Consider the following 16899-nt stretch of genomic DNA (forward strand, 5'->3'; position numbering starts at 1 on the left):
GGGTCAACCCACCATGTAAGTTAAGATCCTATAATATGCAGACTATTTCATAGTCATTTCACAAAATATTAAAAGTATGTTGCACTAAACAAAGCAGCCTCAAAAAATTGCAAAATTTCCTGATACTATTTTTTTCTTTTTTTTTCTTTTGCCCTCTCCCATGCCATTCTGAATGTTCTTGAAAAATTGGGGAGTTTGCTTCAGTAACCAGGAAGAAAATTCAATAAAAATAAATGCATTTTTATGATTAGAATACACTGCACAGAAAAATGTTGGGAGTAACAGAAATCAAAACCTCTGACTAGCTCACCAGTGTGGCTGGCTTTCTCACCATATTAGATTAAGATACATAAATGTGAGTACTGTATAATTTTATACAGAAAACCTACACAGCCTTGCCACAGATAAGACCTGTTGGGAACAGTGGAGCCACCAAAAACAGCTTGCATGAAACAAACTAACTAAAAACAGCAGTTAAAGACCTATACTATCTGTGCTTCTGGTGGTAGCTTCCAAGCTACCAAAATTAATAAAATGAGGATATAATTAAAGAATGTCTTCTGTTCTGTTCTTTATCCCACCTGCCCAATAAAATGACCAAGAGTTCATGCTTATTAGATGTAGAAAAGGCAAGTATTTTGAAAATAAAGCTGTTGATCTAAAGCAACATCTTATCATGCTGTTGATCCGCCACCCCCCAACAAAAAATAGTAATAATTGCTATGGCACTAATGTCAAAGACATTTCATATACACAATGGGCAATATATAGGCAAATATAAAATGGGTTGAGACAACAAGATATCTTCTGCAAGTGCAAAGTGTATGTAAATACATAAAACAAAAAAAAAAAATAAAAAAAAGGCAGCAACATCAGAACTGAATTCCATAGTATTATATTATCACAGTAGATAACCAATAATTTGAAAGAATTAAACAGCACATAGAAGATTACTATTGGAGCACAGAGAAGACAAAAATCAAAGCTGGAAAAAGCAGACTTCATAATTACTTTTGGAACTTAGAATTTCTTCATATTTTGTGACAAGAAATACTGCTTTGTGTACATACAACCATTGTTAACAATCATGTATCTTCCTCATCTAAGTTAAAATAAAGTATACAGATAACATAAATTATGCTAATGGACATAATTATATTTTAATTTCCTACAATTCATATTTTTATTTTTTCTTTTAAGAACTGTTACAATACACAATAAATAGAGATAGAAGCAACCTCATGTTTATAAGCCTTGGTCCTCATGGAGGACTTCAACCACCCCAACATCTGTTTGAGAGACAACACAGCTGGGCATAAGCAATCCAAGAGGTTCCCTGGAATCTGTTGAAATAATCTCCTTCTCTAAGTGACAGAGAAGCCAATGAGTAGAAGATCTATGCTGGACCTTTCTCTCACTAACAAGGAGGGGCTTGTGGAAAATATGAAGGTCAAAGGTCAGTTTTGGCTGCAGTGAATGCAAACAAATAAAGCACCACGAAATGGTGGAGTTCAAGATCCTTAGGACAGTGAGAAAGGCACACAGCAAACTCACAAACCTGAATTTCAGGACAGCGGACTGTGCTTTTCAAGGATCTACTTGGTAGACATTCATGGGATAGGTGCCCTTGGTAGACATGCCCTGGAGGAAGAGGGGCAGGAAGAAAGCTTGTTAATATTCAAGCATCTCTGCCTCCATGCTCAGGAGCAATGCATCCCAACAAAGAGGAAGTCAGGAAAAAATGCCAGAAGGCCTGCATGGGTGAACAAAGAGCACCTGACCAAATGCAAACTCAAAAAGGAAGCCTACAGAGGCTAGAAGCAAGGAAGCCTACAGAGGCTGGAAGCAAGGACAGGTAACCTGGGAGGAATACAGAGACACTGTCAGAGTATCCAGGTATGGAGTTAGGAAAGCTGAACCCCAGATGGAATTGAAACAGGCCAGGGATGTCAAGGGCAATAAGAAGGGCTTTTATATATCAGTGACAAAAGGAAGACTAGGGAAAATGTTTGAAAACCCTCTTCTGAAGGAAACAGATGACCTGCTTATAGAGGACAGTGAAAAGGCCAAGGAACTGAATGCCTGCTTTGCTTGAGTCTTTACCAGCAAGACTGGCCTTCAGGAATCCCAGGTCCTAGAGTCCAAGCTGAAAGGCTGGAACAAGGAATGTTTACCTTTGGTGGAAGAGGATCAGGTCAGAGAATACTTCAGCAAACTGGACATTCCTGGGTCCTGAGGTATGAACCCATAAATACTGAGGGAGCTTGCAGATGTAAGTGCAAGACCACTTTCTATAATCTTTGGTTGATTGTGGCAACTGGGAGAAGTGCACCCAAAGTCTGGAAGAAAGCAAATGTTATTCCTATCTTCAAGAAGGGCAAGAAGAAGGACCCAGAGACCGAAGGACCAGAAGGACAGGCTAGTCAGCTTCACCCTGATCCCTGAGAAGGTGATGGAACAGCTAATCCTGGAAACCATTTCCAGGTGCAGGAAGGAGAAGATGATCCTCTTAGAGAAGCTGTTGAAGTATGGACTGGACGAACACAGTGAGATGGATCAAAAAGTGGCTGAACAGCTGGACCTAAACGGTAGTGATCAGTGGCGCATAGTCTAGTTGGCGACCAGTACCAAGTGGAATAACCCAGGGGTTAATACTGGGCCCAATCCCGTTTAAGATCTTCATTAATGAACTAGAAAATGGGGTAGAGTGCGTCCTCAGTAAATTTGCAGATGACTCATAAACTGGGGGAATGGCTGATTCACCAGAGGGCCACAGTCATCCAGAGGGACCTCAACAGGCTGGAGAAATGGGCTGCCAAGAATCTCGTGAAGTTCGACAAGACTTGAAAAGTTCTACACCTGGGAGGAACAGCCCCAGGCTGGGGACCACACAGCTGGAAAGTAGCTTTGCAGAAAAGGTCCTGAGAGTCCTGGTGGACACCACATTGAACATGAATCAGCAACGTGTCTTTACAAAGAAGGCTAACAGTATTCCTGACTGAATTAGACAAAGTATCACCAGCCTGTCAACAGAGGTGATCCTTCCCCTCTATTCAGCACTGGTGAAGCTGCACCTGGAGTATTGTGTCCAGTTCTGGGCTATGCAGTACAACAGAGACATGGACACACAAAAGAGAATCAAGAAGTTCAAGGGACAGGAGCACCACTACTGTCAGGAGAGGCTGAGAGAGTTGGAACTATTCAGCCTAGAGAAGAGGAGGCTTGGGTGATCTTATCAATGTATGTAAGTACGTGAAGGGAGAGTGAGTGAGCACTGGTACAAGTTGCCCATATGTCATGGAGTGTCCATCCCTGGAGATCTTCAAGAGCTGCCTGGAACTGGTGTTTGGCATCCTCTTCTAGGTGTCCCTGCTTGAGCAGGGGTTTGGACCAGATGACCTCCAGAGGTCTCTTCCAATTTCAATCATGTTGTGATTCTGGGAAACTGACATATTTCTCTTTCATGTATAATATTTATCCTCACAAGCTTCATTAGGAAAATCAGTTAAAAATAAAAACATCAATCTCTAAATCAGAAGAAAAAATTTATGATCCTCCAAAATACAAAATAAAATATATAAGTATCTTTATCTACCATCTGCTCGGCAATGAAACAGAAACATGCATATGTTGTAGTGGAATAGAAAGTAAAATACTTATATAATAAGGGGCATTACAATTATTTTTGAAATAATTATAGTACTATTGATTTTTATTAAAAAAAAAAAAAAATGTTCATAGTGTGCTGATGTACCAAGAGGATGCGGGAAATTAGAAACAGAAGTGGTTTTGAATTAAAGCAAAATAAATGTCACTTTGTAAAGGCAAACACCCTCATATATATTGCTAATAAAAGGAACCAACTTAGTCATCTAAAACAATCAAACTATTATACTAATTCAGACTGTACTCTTGAAGGATTTTTCACAAGATATTGATTCTACTGATTTTTCAAATTTTGAATTTAGTCAAGGTCAGGATTACTAATAGTGCAAGATACTGTACGGTCCTTTTGCAGCCAATGAACTACATCTGAACATCACCAGAACAATTCATTCTGATTGGTCCTAAACTCTGTGCTTCCTAGAGCCTTAAACATCAAGACCATGTGAACAAAGAACCATTCACAGATAACATCAATTGTTCTGACATTCTTTTTATTCCTAGAGTCTTTCCAAAGGCCCAAACACTATCTTCCATCACATAGCTGGAATTTCTTATTTTGTGAATGAAGGCACTTGTATTATATGCTAAAGAAGCACTTTGGTCATGTTAAGTGTGTCTAGACTACTAAATGCATCCACTCCTGGAAGAGATAAGTGGTGAAGCATGGCATCCATCTATACCACTCAGAGCTAAACCCATCAGGAGAAGCCCAGGTATGTCTATAACAAACACTATTACATGGTTTGGGTGTCCTCTAGCTTCTATGTGGTGCTTCTGTGGTCCAAAAGCATGACTGTAATTTTCTCTGTGTTCAGAATATCCAAAATTATTTGAGAACTATGCTACACCCAGAATAATAGTGGCTATTTGTTGTACAGAATTAAGCAAATTTGCATATGACATGAAGATTGGCACAATTGTGACTGACTATACAAAACAGGCTTTGATTGTACATGTAAATGAAAAAGCTGTTAGGAGGTCCCCACAAGGCAATGGGACCAAGTCTAGCGAAGTCCGACTCATATCACCTACTGAAAGGGTATTCTTTAGTGAACTATCCTTAAAATAAAACCTTGTTGTGGATATAAAGGAAAACTAAATGGCTAGCACCTGAAGAGACCACAGAATGAATTAAGAACTATGCAATTTGTACTATCAAAGGACCAAGACACAGGTGGAAGTAGAGAACTAAGACATGTAACAATGTACAGATGTTCATTATGAGCATTTACTAATAAAACAACAGAAATAATAGTACGACCCACAGAACTCAACTATCCCTAACAAGAGGATACAAAATCAAGAACACGGGAAGATTCCAGTTGGAAGGGACCTTAGGATATCTTTAGTTCATCATGCTCAAAGAAGGCTCAGCCCTGATGTCAGACCAGGTTGTTCAGGGCTTTAACCAGCTGGGACTTGAAAACCTCCAAGGGTGGGCACCACAACCTCTCTGGGCAACCTGTTCCACTATTTGAAATGTTCTTCATAAAAAGGTTTCTGTTTATTTCCAGTCTGAAAGTTTCCTTTTTCATTTTATGTATTTTCCTTTCATCCTCCTATCATAAACCACTGTGAAGAGCTTTAATGCTCTCCTCACAGGTACTAAGGGCTGCTATTAGGTTCTATTGAAGCTTCAGTCTGGAAAGGACCAATTGTCTCACCTTTTGTTGCAGAATCAGTGGTCCAGCCCAACCATCATTTATTTTTGTCTTTCTTGTATTGTACTGACAATCTTAGCACAAATAATATGAACAGTGGTTCATTCCCAAGTAGGCTTTTAAGTACGTGAAAATATATATATCAGAAGTATTAAAACTTGTGAATTGCTTCTGTAGAAAATGCCAAACATGAGCAACATGAACAATATGTAGATTTCTGAATCCAGTAAAAGTGGTCAATGGAAGGTGGATTATTTACGGGGAGAAAATAGTTCAGTAAGTTGTTCTAGTGGAGACCATCTTTCTTTTTCACAGACAAGAAGAAAACACGTTGACTGAAACATAATTCAACCCTTGTATACCAGCTTTTGTCTCTCTCCCTCTCTCTTTTTTTTTTTTTTCCAAGCACAAACATAAATATTATTTTCTATGTCATGAAAACTCAATAGCAATTCTTTTCATTTTTGTTTCTGCACAAGGTTTTTACTGATAATTTACTGATTCATTTTCAGCACACTAAAATTTTAAGGTATTTATTACTAAAATGTCACACATTTTCACAGCTTTGCATGCATTCAATATTTTTCTTCTGGTTAAAAAATCACCATCTCCTACACAAAAATAACTTTTATTCATACACTACTCTGACCTACCGTGACCTAGCCTCTAAACCATCTTTTCTATAAATGCACACATAAATGTTGTTTATGTATATGCGAAATTCACAACTAAATTTTTGATACAGTAACACAGAGTATAAGCAAGCATCCAGTAAATCAATTATTATACAGTCAGATCCTGAAAGAAATGTGTTTCACTATCATGCAATTTAGTTTCAAGAAAAGAAACAAAGATTCCAAATGCACATTGATATAGATATTTTCATATATAAACATTTCCATAAAGAAAATACCCTTTACTACACATAAGTAAATACTACACATAAGTAAAAAATTACAGACACTTAAGTAACTATCTTACTTTTAAGAAATATTATGCTTTTTTCTTTTTTTCTTTTTCCTTTTCCTTTTCCTTTTCTTTTTCTTTCTCTTTTTCAACAATTCTCCATAGAAGTAAAACAAAAGACCTTTAGGGAGAATTCATCTCAGACAACTTTAGCCATTAAAAGTTAAGTTTCCAGTCAAACCTACTTATGTAGGTTACCTGTACAGTGAGTGGAAAGTTTTAGGAACCATTAGAGGTTGCTTCAGTTATCATAGCTATTGTTTTCAAGCCAGAACAACCATTCTCTGAAGATATGCTTCTTTAATGTATCTTGGAAGACCATGTTGTCTGTTCTTTTACACATGGATCTACTTGTATGAAACAAATCTGGTTTAAGTGATCTAATTAAATTTATGCATTTTTATGCATATGTAATAAAGGTATCACCTGGAAATTTGCACTGACAAACAAAAGCCAATTACTAGATATTGGAACTGGTAAATGTTGACTTAAGTTTATACCCAGTTTTCCTAATCTATTTATCAGAATAAGAACAGCAAGGATTTTGTCCTCAGTTTGGAATGTTATGAAGTCTATGAATAATTTTAATAATTATTATATTACATTAAAATAAAAAAAAAATAAAGAAATTTGACTAAGTAGGAAGGAAATGGAGGAAATGAAACTACCTTACAAATTAAGAAGTGTATTACCATGCATTTCCATGCTGTATATCTGCGAATCCATGGACAATGACTACACATACAAGCAAATGAAAGCAGCTGACCACGTACCCACACACCTTGGCAGAGGTGCACTCCACACTCGTCGGCCACCACCTAGACAAATAATCTCTGAAGCTCCTTCCAAACGATATCCAGATGAACAGGAGAATGTCAGAGTATCTCCCACTCCAAAATTAAATCCTATTCTATTACCAAACTGTGGGATCCCAGGATCTTCACAAGGTTCTAGATTATATTCTGGAAGCAAGAGAGAAAGTCAGCTTGTACAAGTGAGAACAACTTGTGTTTTCTATCAGCCTTTTTCTAATCTTGCAATCTAATAATTTTTGTGCATTTCCAACTAACCTTGAATAAAGATTTCAGTTTTAAAAACAAATTGACTACATGAATGTTAAGTTGGCAATTAGACTACCTTCAAGAGCTAGACTAATGAATACATTCATAACATTTTTAAGATACTGTAGTGGGTTTACATGGCAAGGTAGTGGTAGCAGGTGGCCATAGGGGTGGCTTCTGTGAGAAGGATCTAGAAGCTGCCCCATGTTGGGCAAGGGCCCCACTGCTGACCAGAGCTGAGCCAATAAGTGATGTTGTTTTGCGCCTCTGTGAGAGCATATTAAAGACAGGGGAAAAAAAAAAAAAAGCAATGCTGCACCACAAAGCAGCTGGGAGAGTGAGAGGATTGAGGAACAGCCTTGCAGGTGCAAAGAAGGAGGGGGAGAGGTGCTCCAGGCGCTGGAGCAGAAGTCCCCTGTGGCCTGTGGTGAGGACCATGGTGAAGCAGGCTGTCCCCCTGCAGCCCATGGAGTACCACGGTGGAGCAGGGTTCGATGTTGCAGCCCGTGGAGGAGACCACGGTGGAGCAGATTCCGGGCCGGACCTGCAGCCTGCGGAGAGGAGACCATGCAGGAGCAGGTGACCTGGCAAGAGCTGCTACCTGTGGGGGACCCAGGTTGGAGCAGTGTGCTCCCAAGGGATGGACCCCGTCGTACGGACCCATATCTGGAACAGTTCTTGAAGAGCTGCTGCCTGTGGGAAGCCCACGCTGGATCAGTTCAGAAATGACTGTATCCCGTGGGAGGCACCCCACAGCACAGGGGACGGGGGTGACCGAGAAGGAGCAGCAGAGAAGAATTGCTATAGACTGACCATAACCCCCATTCCCCCATTCCCCTGTGCCGCTCGGGGGGAGGAGGTGGAAAAGGGTGGATGGGGTGGAAGGTGCTTTTGGTTTCTTTCCTTTGTTTCTCACTTCTCTAGCTTGTTAGTAATAGGCAATAGATCTTACTACCTCCCTATGCTGAGTCTGTTTTGCCCGTCACAATAATTACTGTGCGATCTCCCTGTCCTTTTCTCAACCCTTGAGCCCTTTTCACCGTATTTTATCCCCATTCCTCTTTGAGGAGGGGGAGTGAGAGAGTGGTTGTGGCAGAGCTCGGCCGCCCATCCGAGTAAAACCACCACAGATACATAACACAACATGCTTTATCACACTTATTAGAGCCATAAATGTTCCAGATGCATAAAACAAATGAAAACAATGTTACAGTGTAGGAGTCTGACTGACTGACTCATGGGCTCATCTGGAATTTCACTAACTGAAATTAGACCAGTTCTGTTTCTTCCCCTCACTTGAATGTTGCTTACAGTTTATTGTCATCTTACTTATCATGTAGCAGAGATTTCAGAGAGATTTTCTTGCTTTATAATTGCTGTGCTTAAACAAACAAACAACCTTAAATAATTTTATGATTCAGTATATCATAAAACAAACTATTCCAGGTGTTGTTTTCTTACCAGAGAAAGAAATGTTAAATCCTTCATATGATATCGAAAAATCTGATATAAAGCGTAACTGGGCTCTGAAATTTCCATAGAGACCTGCATTGATTGGTGAAGGAAGCTCTGACCCAGTCAGACGTGCTAATGGTTGTGTGAAACTGCCATTCTCTGTTATTAGTAAGTAGTCGTGATGATCCTCCAAATGAAAAGTGTAGAAGGTGAACTGCACTCCTATTAGAAAAAGTAGAATTAATTACATATCACACAGTTAACATAAATGTAACTAAGACAATGATTAAACTAATACATTTCATTATGAATCATGGTTCAGAAGAGAAAGATATTCCAATATTTCTAAAATTGAGTATCTTTCTTGATTCATGTCTCAATATCTCTGCATCAGGTCTTTTGATGCTACCTTTCACTTTTCCCTTTAGCTGTTAAATATGGATGATTGATTTACAGAATTCAAGAACACACTTGTATTTTTATGCAAAATTCAGTGATGAATTTGTGCAAAAGATTATCTTTGGTTTTATTGAAATTACAAATTTACTGTGGAGTATTGGAGGGAATTTATGAAATTATGTGAAAACATTTGATTTTTAAATGGTATTTGTAGACTGTGCAAAACTTTTTATGGGATCTGTAGAGCCAAAGGTAAATAACAGAAATCTGTTGATCTGTTAGAGTGGGTCCTGAGGAAGGACACAGAGATCAAAGGGCTGACATACCTCTCCTATAAAAAAAGGCTTGAGAGAGCTGGGGATGTTCAGCCTGCAGAAGCAAAGACTCCAGTACTGAAGACTTTCAGTACTTAAAGGGGGCTCATAGAAAAGATGGAGAGTTGGAGATATTTTTATTATTATTATTATTATTTTCCATGGGCAAATAGTGATAGGACAAGGGGAAATTATTTTAAACTAAAAGAGGGGAGATTTAGATTAGATGTTGGGAGAAAGTCCTTTACTCAGAGTGTGATAAGGCACTGGAACAGGTTGCCCAGAGAAGCCCAGAGAAGTTATGTATGCTCCATCCCTGGAGGTGTTCAAGGCCAGGCTGGATGGGGCCCTTAGAAACCTAATCTAGTGGGTGGCATCTCTGTCCATGGCAGGGGGATTGGAACTAGATGATCTTTAAGATGATCAACACAAGCCATTCCATGATTCTATGATCTTTAGGATTCATGCTTAGTCTTTCTATCAACTGGACATAGGAATGGGAATAACAAGAGCAATCCCTTGGGTCTTAGAGACCTCTAGTTATGTCTTCACTTTTCAGAAATTGGAAAATTGTTCATCCTTTTAAAGTAGATACCCTCTTTTCTTCTTAGAGCTCCCCAGCCAAGACTTATTGTAGCTTGCAGATCCAGATAAACATGCCCTTACTTAGCAAAGGGCATGTTTCTTGGTAAATAAATTACTGGATCGGGTTGCATTTTATGTATAAAATAAAAGCAAATAATCCCTAAAATATCCTTAGGAAATAAAATATCTTAATCTAGTAATTATATAAGCAAAATCACTCATCTGCTTTGGGCACTGTATTTATTCTCTTCAAATAAAGTGTTTTGGTAGCAACTCAAAACATTGGAATTCCTTTGAATTCACTGAGGTTCACTGAATTTTGTTCAAACACAAACTCAAATTTTAACTACAGGGAATGTTTCAGACAATTTTACAGATTACCATGGCATTTCTAAGCAAAACACCAAGGTATATCCTAGTTGTAAAATTTGGTTTTCTGTAGAAAATGCTCTAATCTTATTAATATATGTTATGTGACATACTGTGTCACAGAGAAGAATTTAAAAAAGGTATGTTCAGGTAGATTCCTTCTTATTTTGCACATGCCCCTTTTTTATAAGGGGAATATATATATATTGACTAAAAACAAGAAGGCATAACACTGTAATGTCTTTTCTCAGTATTACAAACCAGAATGTTGGGGAGTGGGAGGAGGGTGGGGGGAGTGCGTAAATTAAATTAATTGTTCTACTAGTTAGTTGTTTAAACTATACCATTGACAGTCCACAAATTCCACTTCACTATATATTGAACTACATGCTAACATCAGACACAATATAGGAATTAATGTCATGATAGATGATTCATTTCCTCTTCAGGTATAGTACAAATTACTAGACTTATTAACTACACTTAAAGTGCATGTTCCAATATTCTAATTATCAAAATTAAAAATAAAAATAAGTAAAAAATCATAGCAAAGTTTTAGTGGACATTCAAAAATCTTAATACCGGTCCACATGAATATGAATGAGAAATCAATCCAGAATTTCCCGTTTAATGCAATTTAATAGTGAAAGTAAAATATAAAAATATATACTACAGATACTATTATTTCAGACAATACGTATGCATACAGAAACAGAGCTTTTCTTAGCAATACAACATATGCAGATAGAGCATATAAATCTTAACTAAATATATGCATTTAATCACCTGTCATTAAGTAATAGCATTATGAAGTTGCAACATAAGGATACATGTTTTAAAGTACCCCCCAGCATTCAGTGGCTACATGTTCCATACATTTGCTTGGTAGTGACATTAGACTGCCAAATTTTACCCCCCCCCAAAAAAAGCTTAAAGAAAAACATTAATTATATTCTACAAAATGTATCACTAGTTAATAGCCAGTACAAGATACTCCTTGACATTCTGAAGTACTAATTATATTAGACATGAAATAGAGCAGAAAATGAGATTTCCATAACAAACTTTCTCTCCTCCATTTTAAAATCACCATGCATATGTATGGGATTAATTTTTTTCTAATGGTAACCATCTAACACTTAAAAAAGTCTCTGAGCGTCCCCTTGGACAATTCATCCATCAGATAAAGCTCCTGGACATCAGATAATAGATGTAAATAGGCACTTTCAGAGGACAATTCATTCCATCTATTTTAGATACATTTACATTGAGATAACCCATGTCCTGAAGATAAACGCGTTTTTCCATTAAATACAGAAGTGGCCTAGTGGACTAGCCTAGCAAACAGCGCTGTACAGTTAGAAGTTTAAAGTTAAACCAGGTAAACTTAATATTCCTGTTTCTTTGACAAAGGCAAAGTCCTTCTTTCTCTGGACTTCCTCTCTTGTCTCCAGGGTTGACCTTAGCAGTAAAGACTAAAGCAAAAGAGGCATTCAGCAACTCTGTCTCCTCTGTATCCTTTGCCATCAGGGCAGCTGCCCCATTCAGCAGCGGGCTGACATTTTCCTCAGTCTTCCTTTTTCTATTGATGTACTTGAAGAAGTCTTTCTTGTTGTCCTTGACATCCTTTGCCAGATTTAATTCCAAATGGGCCTTGGCCTTCCTTGACACATTCCTACATACTCTGACAGAGTCCCTATATTCCTCCCAAGTGGCCAGACCCTTTTTCCACAAACTTCCTTCTGTCTGAGCTTCGCCAGGAGCTTCCTCCTCATCCATGCAGGTCTCACCCCTTTGCTTGCCTTCTTACTCATAGGGATGCAACGACCTTGAGCTTGGAGGAAGTGATACTTGAATACCAACCAGTTGTCTTGGACCCACCTTCCTTCCAGGGCCCTAACCTATGGATTTCTTTCAAGTAGATCCCTGAAGATGCCAAACTTTGCTCTCCTGAAGTCCAGGGTCGCAATCCTACTTTTTGCCCAGCTTCCTCCTTGCCAGAAACTGAACTCTGCTATGTGAGCTTATCCTAGACAAACTCAGGAAGTATGGCCTAGACAGCAGGCTGACCATAAGCAGGCAATGTGCCCTTGTGGACAAAAAGGCTGACTGTATCCTGGGCTGAATTCAGAAGAGTGTTGCCAGCAGGTCAAGGGAAGTGATCCTCCACATCAGCCCTGGTGAGGCCACACCTGGAGTATTGTGTCTGGTTCGGGGCTCCCCAGTGCAAGAGGGACATAGAACTACTGGAGTGAGTTCAGAGGAAGATCAGAGGATGATGATCGTATGAAGACTGTCACAAGTCCATGGGGCCAGATGGGATCCACCCGACGGTGCTGGGGGAGTTGGTGAATATGACTGCAGGGCCACTTTCCATAATCTATCAGTGGTCTTTATCATATGGAGAGATCCTGGATGATTGGAGACTTGCTAATGTGATGCCCATCTGTAAGAAGGGCTGTAAGGAGGGCCCAGGGAACTACAGGACTGTAAGCCTGACCTCGGTGCCAGGAAAGGTGATGGAACAGGTCATTTGGGATGCAAACATGCAATATATATGGGACAACTGGTGGATCAGGCCCAGTCAGCATGGGTTCATGAAAGACAGGTCCTGCCTGACCAACCTCACCTCCTTCTATGACTGGGTGACCCGACTGGTGCATGAGGGAAAGGCTGTTGACACAGTCTACCTAGACTTCAGCAAGGCCTTTGACATGGTCTCCCACAGCACTCTCCTGGAGAAGCTGGAAGCCCATGGCTTAGACAGGTACACTCATTGCTGGATTAAAAACTGTCTGGGTGGCCAGGCCCGGAGAGTAGTTGTGAATGGAGTGAAATCCAGCTGGCAACCAGTCACAAGTGATGTTCTCCAGGGGTCAGTGTTGGGGCCCATCCTCTTTAATATCTTTGTTAATGATTTGGTTGAGGGAATTCAGTGCACCCTCCGTAAGTTTGCAGATGACACCAAGTTGGGGGGAAGTGCTGATCTGCCAAAGGGTAGAAAGGGCCTGCAGTGGGACCTGGACAGGACGGATCAATGGGCAGAGGCCAATGGGATGAGGTTCAATATTGTTAAGTGCCAGGTTCTGTACTTTGGCCACAACAACCCCATGCAGCGCTACAGGCTTGGGGGAGAGTGGCTATAAGCTGTGCAGCAGAAAAGGATCTGGGGGTGCTGATTGGTGCTTCCCTGAACATGAGCCGGCAGTGTGCCCAGGTGGCCAAGAAGGACAATGGCATCCTGGCTTATATCAGAATAGTGGTACCAGCAGGACCAGGGAGTTGATCATCCCCCTGTACTCTACTCTGGTGAGGCTGCACCTCAAGTGCTCTGTTCAGTTCTGGGCCCCTCAGTACGAAGCTGGTGAAGGGCCTGGAACACAAGCCCTATGAGGAGCAGCTGAGGGAACTGGGGTTGTTTAGTCTGGAGAAGAGGAGGCTAAACGGAGACCTTATTGCTCTCTACAGCTACCTGAAAGGAAGTTGTGAGGAGCTGGGGGTCGGCCTCTTCTCACAGGCAACTAGTGATAGGACCAGAGGGAGGAATGGCCTCAAGTTGCACCAGGGGATGTTTAGGTTGGAAATTAGGAGGAATTTATTCTCAGAAAGAGTAGTCAGGCATCGGAATGAGTTGCCCAGGGAAATGGTGGCATCACTGCCCCTGAGGTTGTTTAAGGAAAGGTTGGACCTGGAGCTTAGGGACATGGCTAAGTGGGTGACATTGGTAGTAGGGTGATAGTTGGACCAGATGATCTTGAAGGTCTTTTCCAGCCTTAATTATTCTGTTTCTATGAAGATGATCAGAGGACTGGAGCACCTGTCATATGAGAACAGGATGAAAGAACTGGCCTGTTTAGCTTGGAAAAGACTGAGGGGAGACATTATTCATGTATACAAATATCTGTGGGGAGTGTGTCAACAGGATGGAGCCAGTCTTTTTTCAGTTGTGCCCAGTGATAGGACAAGAGGCAATGGGCACAAATTGAAGCACAGGAGGTTCTGGCTCAGTATGAGGGGGAAATTATTTACTGTGAGGGTTACAGAGCACTGTAACAGGTTGCCCAGATTGGTTGTGGAGTCTCCTTCTCTGGAGATATTCAAAACCTGCCTGGATGCCATCCTGCACAATGTGCTCTAGGTGATGCTGCTTGGCAGAGGGGTTGGACTAGATGATCTTCAGAAGTCCTTTCCAACCTCGGCCATTCTGTGATACTACAATAATTTGCTTACATTTTATATATATATATATGTGTGTGTGTGTGTATCTGTGTGTATGCATTTATAAATGTATGTTTGTAATAGTTCTCTACGTGTATATTATTTGCACATATTTGTTTTCTTTGGAGTCTCATTATATGTGGTGTCTTTTTCAATGAATTCACATAAACGTTATCACATTTGAGAGCTTCAGCTTTACTTATTACAGCTTTTAAATACATTTCTAGCTGAGGGTTTCAGAAAAAGACATTTCACACAGACACACAAAAAATCTACTTAATTTTCTCAAAAAAAAAAAAATCCAACTACTTGCCCTCAAAAATCCCATTTTATATGTAAGAAAAACAAAAGTGTTAATAAAAAATCTTTCAAGAATCCTAACAAATATGCCTTGAATTTGGGCTCCTGTTTGCTGCAAAACTTACATAATTTTTACTCCATGAAACTAATCGCTCTGACATGTCTGCTCCTTCTCTTTAATGCCCAAATTACTAAGCCTGAGATAGTTACCCAATGACTTTTCAAAAGGGTGCAAGCTAAATGGCTGCAGGACTTACACTTTATTTAAGTCTGTTCGTACGAACAGTGATATTCATCCCACATCCTTTCTCCACTGCAAAAGAATCACAGTACCTTATTTTTCTGCAACTCTAAGAGCCATGCATCATCCCTAGAGGTAACAAGGGCAAATACAGCATCCAGAGTAGGTTCAGTAATTTTGTAACGTTTTCTCACTGTTGAAACTTACATGCAAATTACATTGCCACAATGACATTTGGTAGTTGACTTGTGGAACAGCTAGAGTAATGATTTTGAGAGAGACACTTCGCTATTTTATTAAGTTTTAAATGGGACATCCAGTCACAGTGGTTTAACATCTAATGCACTACTTGTACAAGACAGAACAAGGGAATCACAGATAAGCACACTTTTCTGTGAGGTAACTATGTTACCAATATCTCTCTTAAAGAAATACATCATTAGTACTTGCCACATTTTGCATTCTCTCACAAATAAAACTGACAGAATTCAGAAGTGAATTTGCCTTCCTTCTCCCATTTCTTTTTCTCTATTCTCTTTTTCCTCTATTCTTTCCAGCATTAAAGACACAATTCTACTTTTGTTCTTATCACCTCACCCTACTGATATTTAATTTATCTTACAATATTTATCTTCACTTGTTTCCTTCCCTTAAATTTAACTGTCAGTCACACCTATATTTAAAATAAAATAGCAAATAAATAAATAAATAAATAAATAAATGAATAAATAAAATACCTTGACCTAATTCTCATCTACTCCCAAAGCCTGAAGCATCTGGGACACACTATTTCAAGGAAATTTCATTATCTGGAATTCCCAACTTCCATTGTATACAAAGGATTTTCTAACCTCTCCTGTAATTCTTATATTCCTTTGAAATAAAATCATTTCTCAAAGCAAAGTTAAATCCAGTATTACATATTTATCTTGATATCTGCCTTCAACAAATAACCTTTTCTTGAAAGTCTCCCGTCTCTTGTTATTTTTTTAGTCATTAGTTCTTTCTTACCATTCTAAATGTCCCCTGAAGGGGTTGCATTATTTATCTTTTTTCTCATCTACATTTATTTCTAAATCATATTATTTATTGAATCTCTAGATGTACAGTAAGCTACCATTTATATGCTGCCACCCAAAAAATGTATCTCGGTAAGTTGAAACTATTTATTTCCTTCAAAATAAAGGGACTTCTCTTTCTGACATTTCCTTGTCAACAGCTAGTCATAATGTAAAATTTCACATAATGAAAACTATATTTTAAACAATTCTCTTCTCTTCTCATTATCCTTACTTCTTTTTATGACATAATATGAATAACATCCTCACATAAGTCTTCACTTAAAATTCTTCTATTGATACAAAATCTAATTATCAAGGACTATTTCTGTCTAATGGCTGTCTCTCTAAGAGAAGGCATGTTTTCATGAACACAGAAAAAACATCCACCTTCTTTCATATGTATGGATTAATGTACACTTATCCAACTGTCTGTTACTTGGGCTACAGTCTTTCAGTGACTTTTTGTTCCATAAAAAATATTTGGCTTTCCATTGGGCCTAGCCTACATCTGGAATTCTAGGAATTAATACAATAAATATAAATTCAAACAAAAATCAGCCATACAAATCCTAATTCAGTGCGGCTAACCTAGATCTGCAATCT

General features: G+C 39.2%; 1 protein-coding gene across 1 annotated transcript in view; it reads right to left on the minus strand.

Moving 5' to 3' along the window:
• Window positions 1-16899, minus strand: part of CSMD3 (CUB and Sushi multiple domains 3) — a 629782-nt gene that overhangs the window by 220825 nt on the left and 392058 nt on the right. Inside the window, exons 21-22 of the mRNA XM_035317227.1 lie at window positions 8816-9031; window positions 7067-7255 (exon numbers count right to left, since the gene is read on the minus strand). Of these exons, the coding sequence (XP_035173118.1) occupies window positions 7067-7255; window positions 8816-9031 (405 nt within the window). The remainder of the gene's footprint in view (window positions 1-7066; window positions 7256-8815; window positions 9032-16899) is intronic.

The sequence above is a fragment of the Oxyura jamaicensis genome, chromosome 2, assembly GCF_011077185.1.
Source record: "Oxyura jamaicensis isolate SHBP4307 breed ruddy duck chromosome 2, BPBGC_Ojam_1.0, whole genome shotgun sequence".
NCBI classification, from domain to species: Eukaryota; Metazoa; Chordata; class Aves; order Anseriformes; family Anatidae; genus Oxyura; species Oxyura jamaicensis.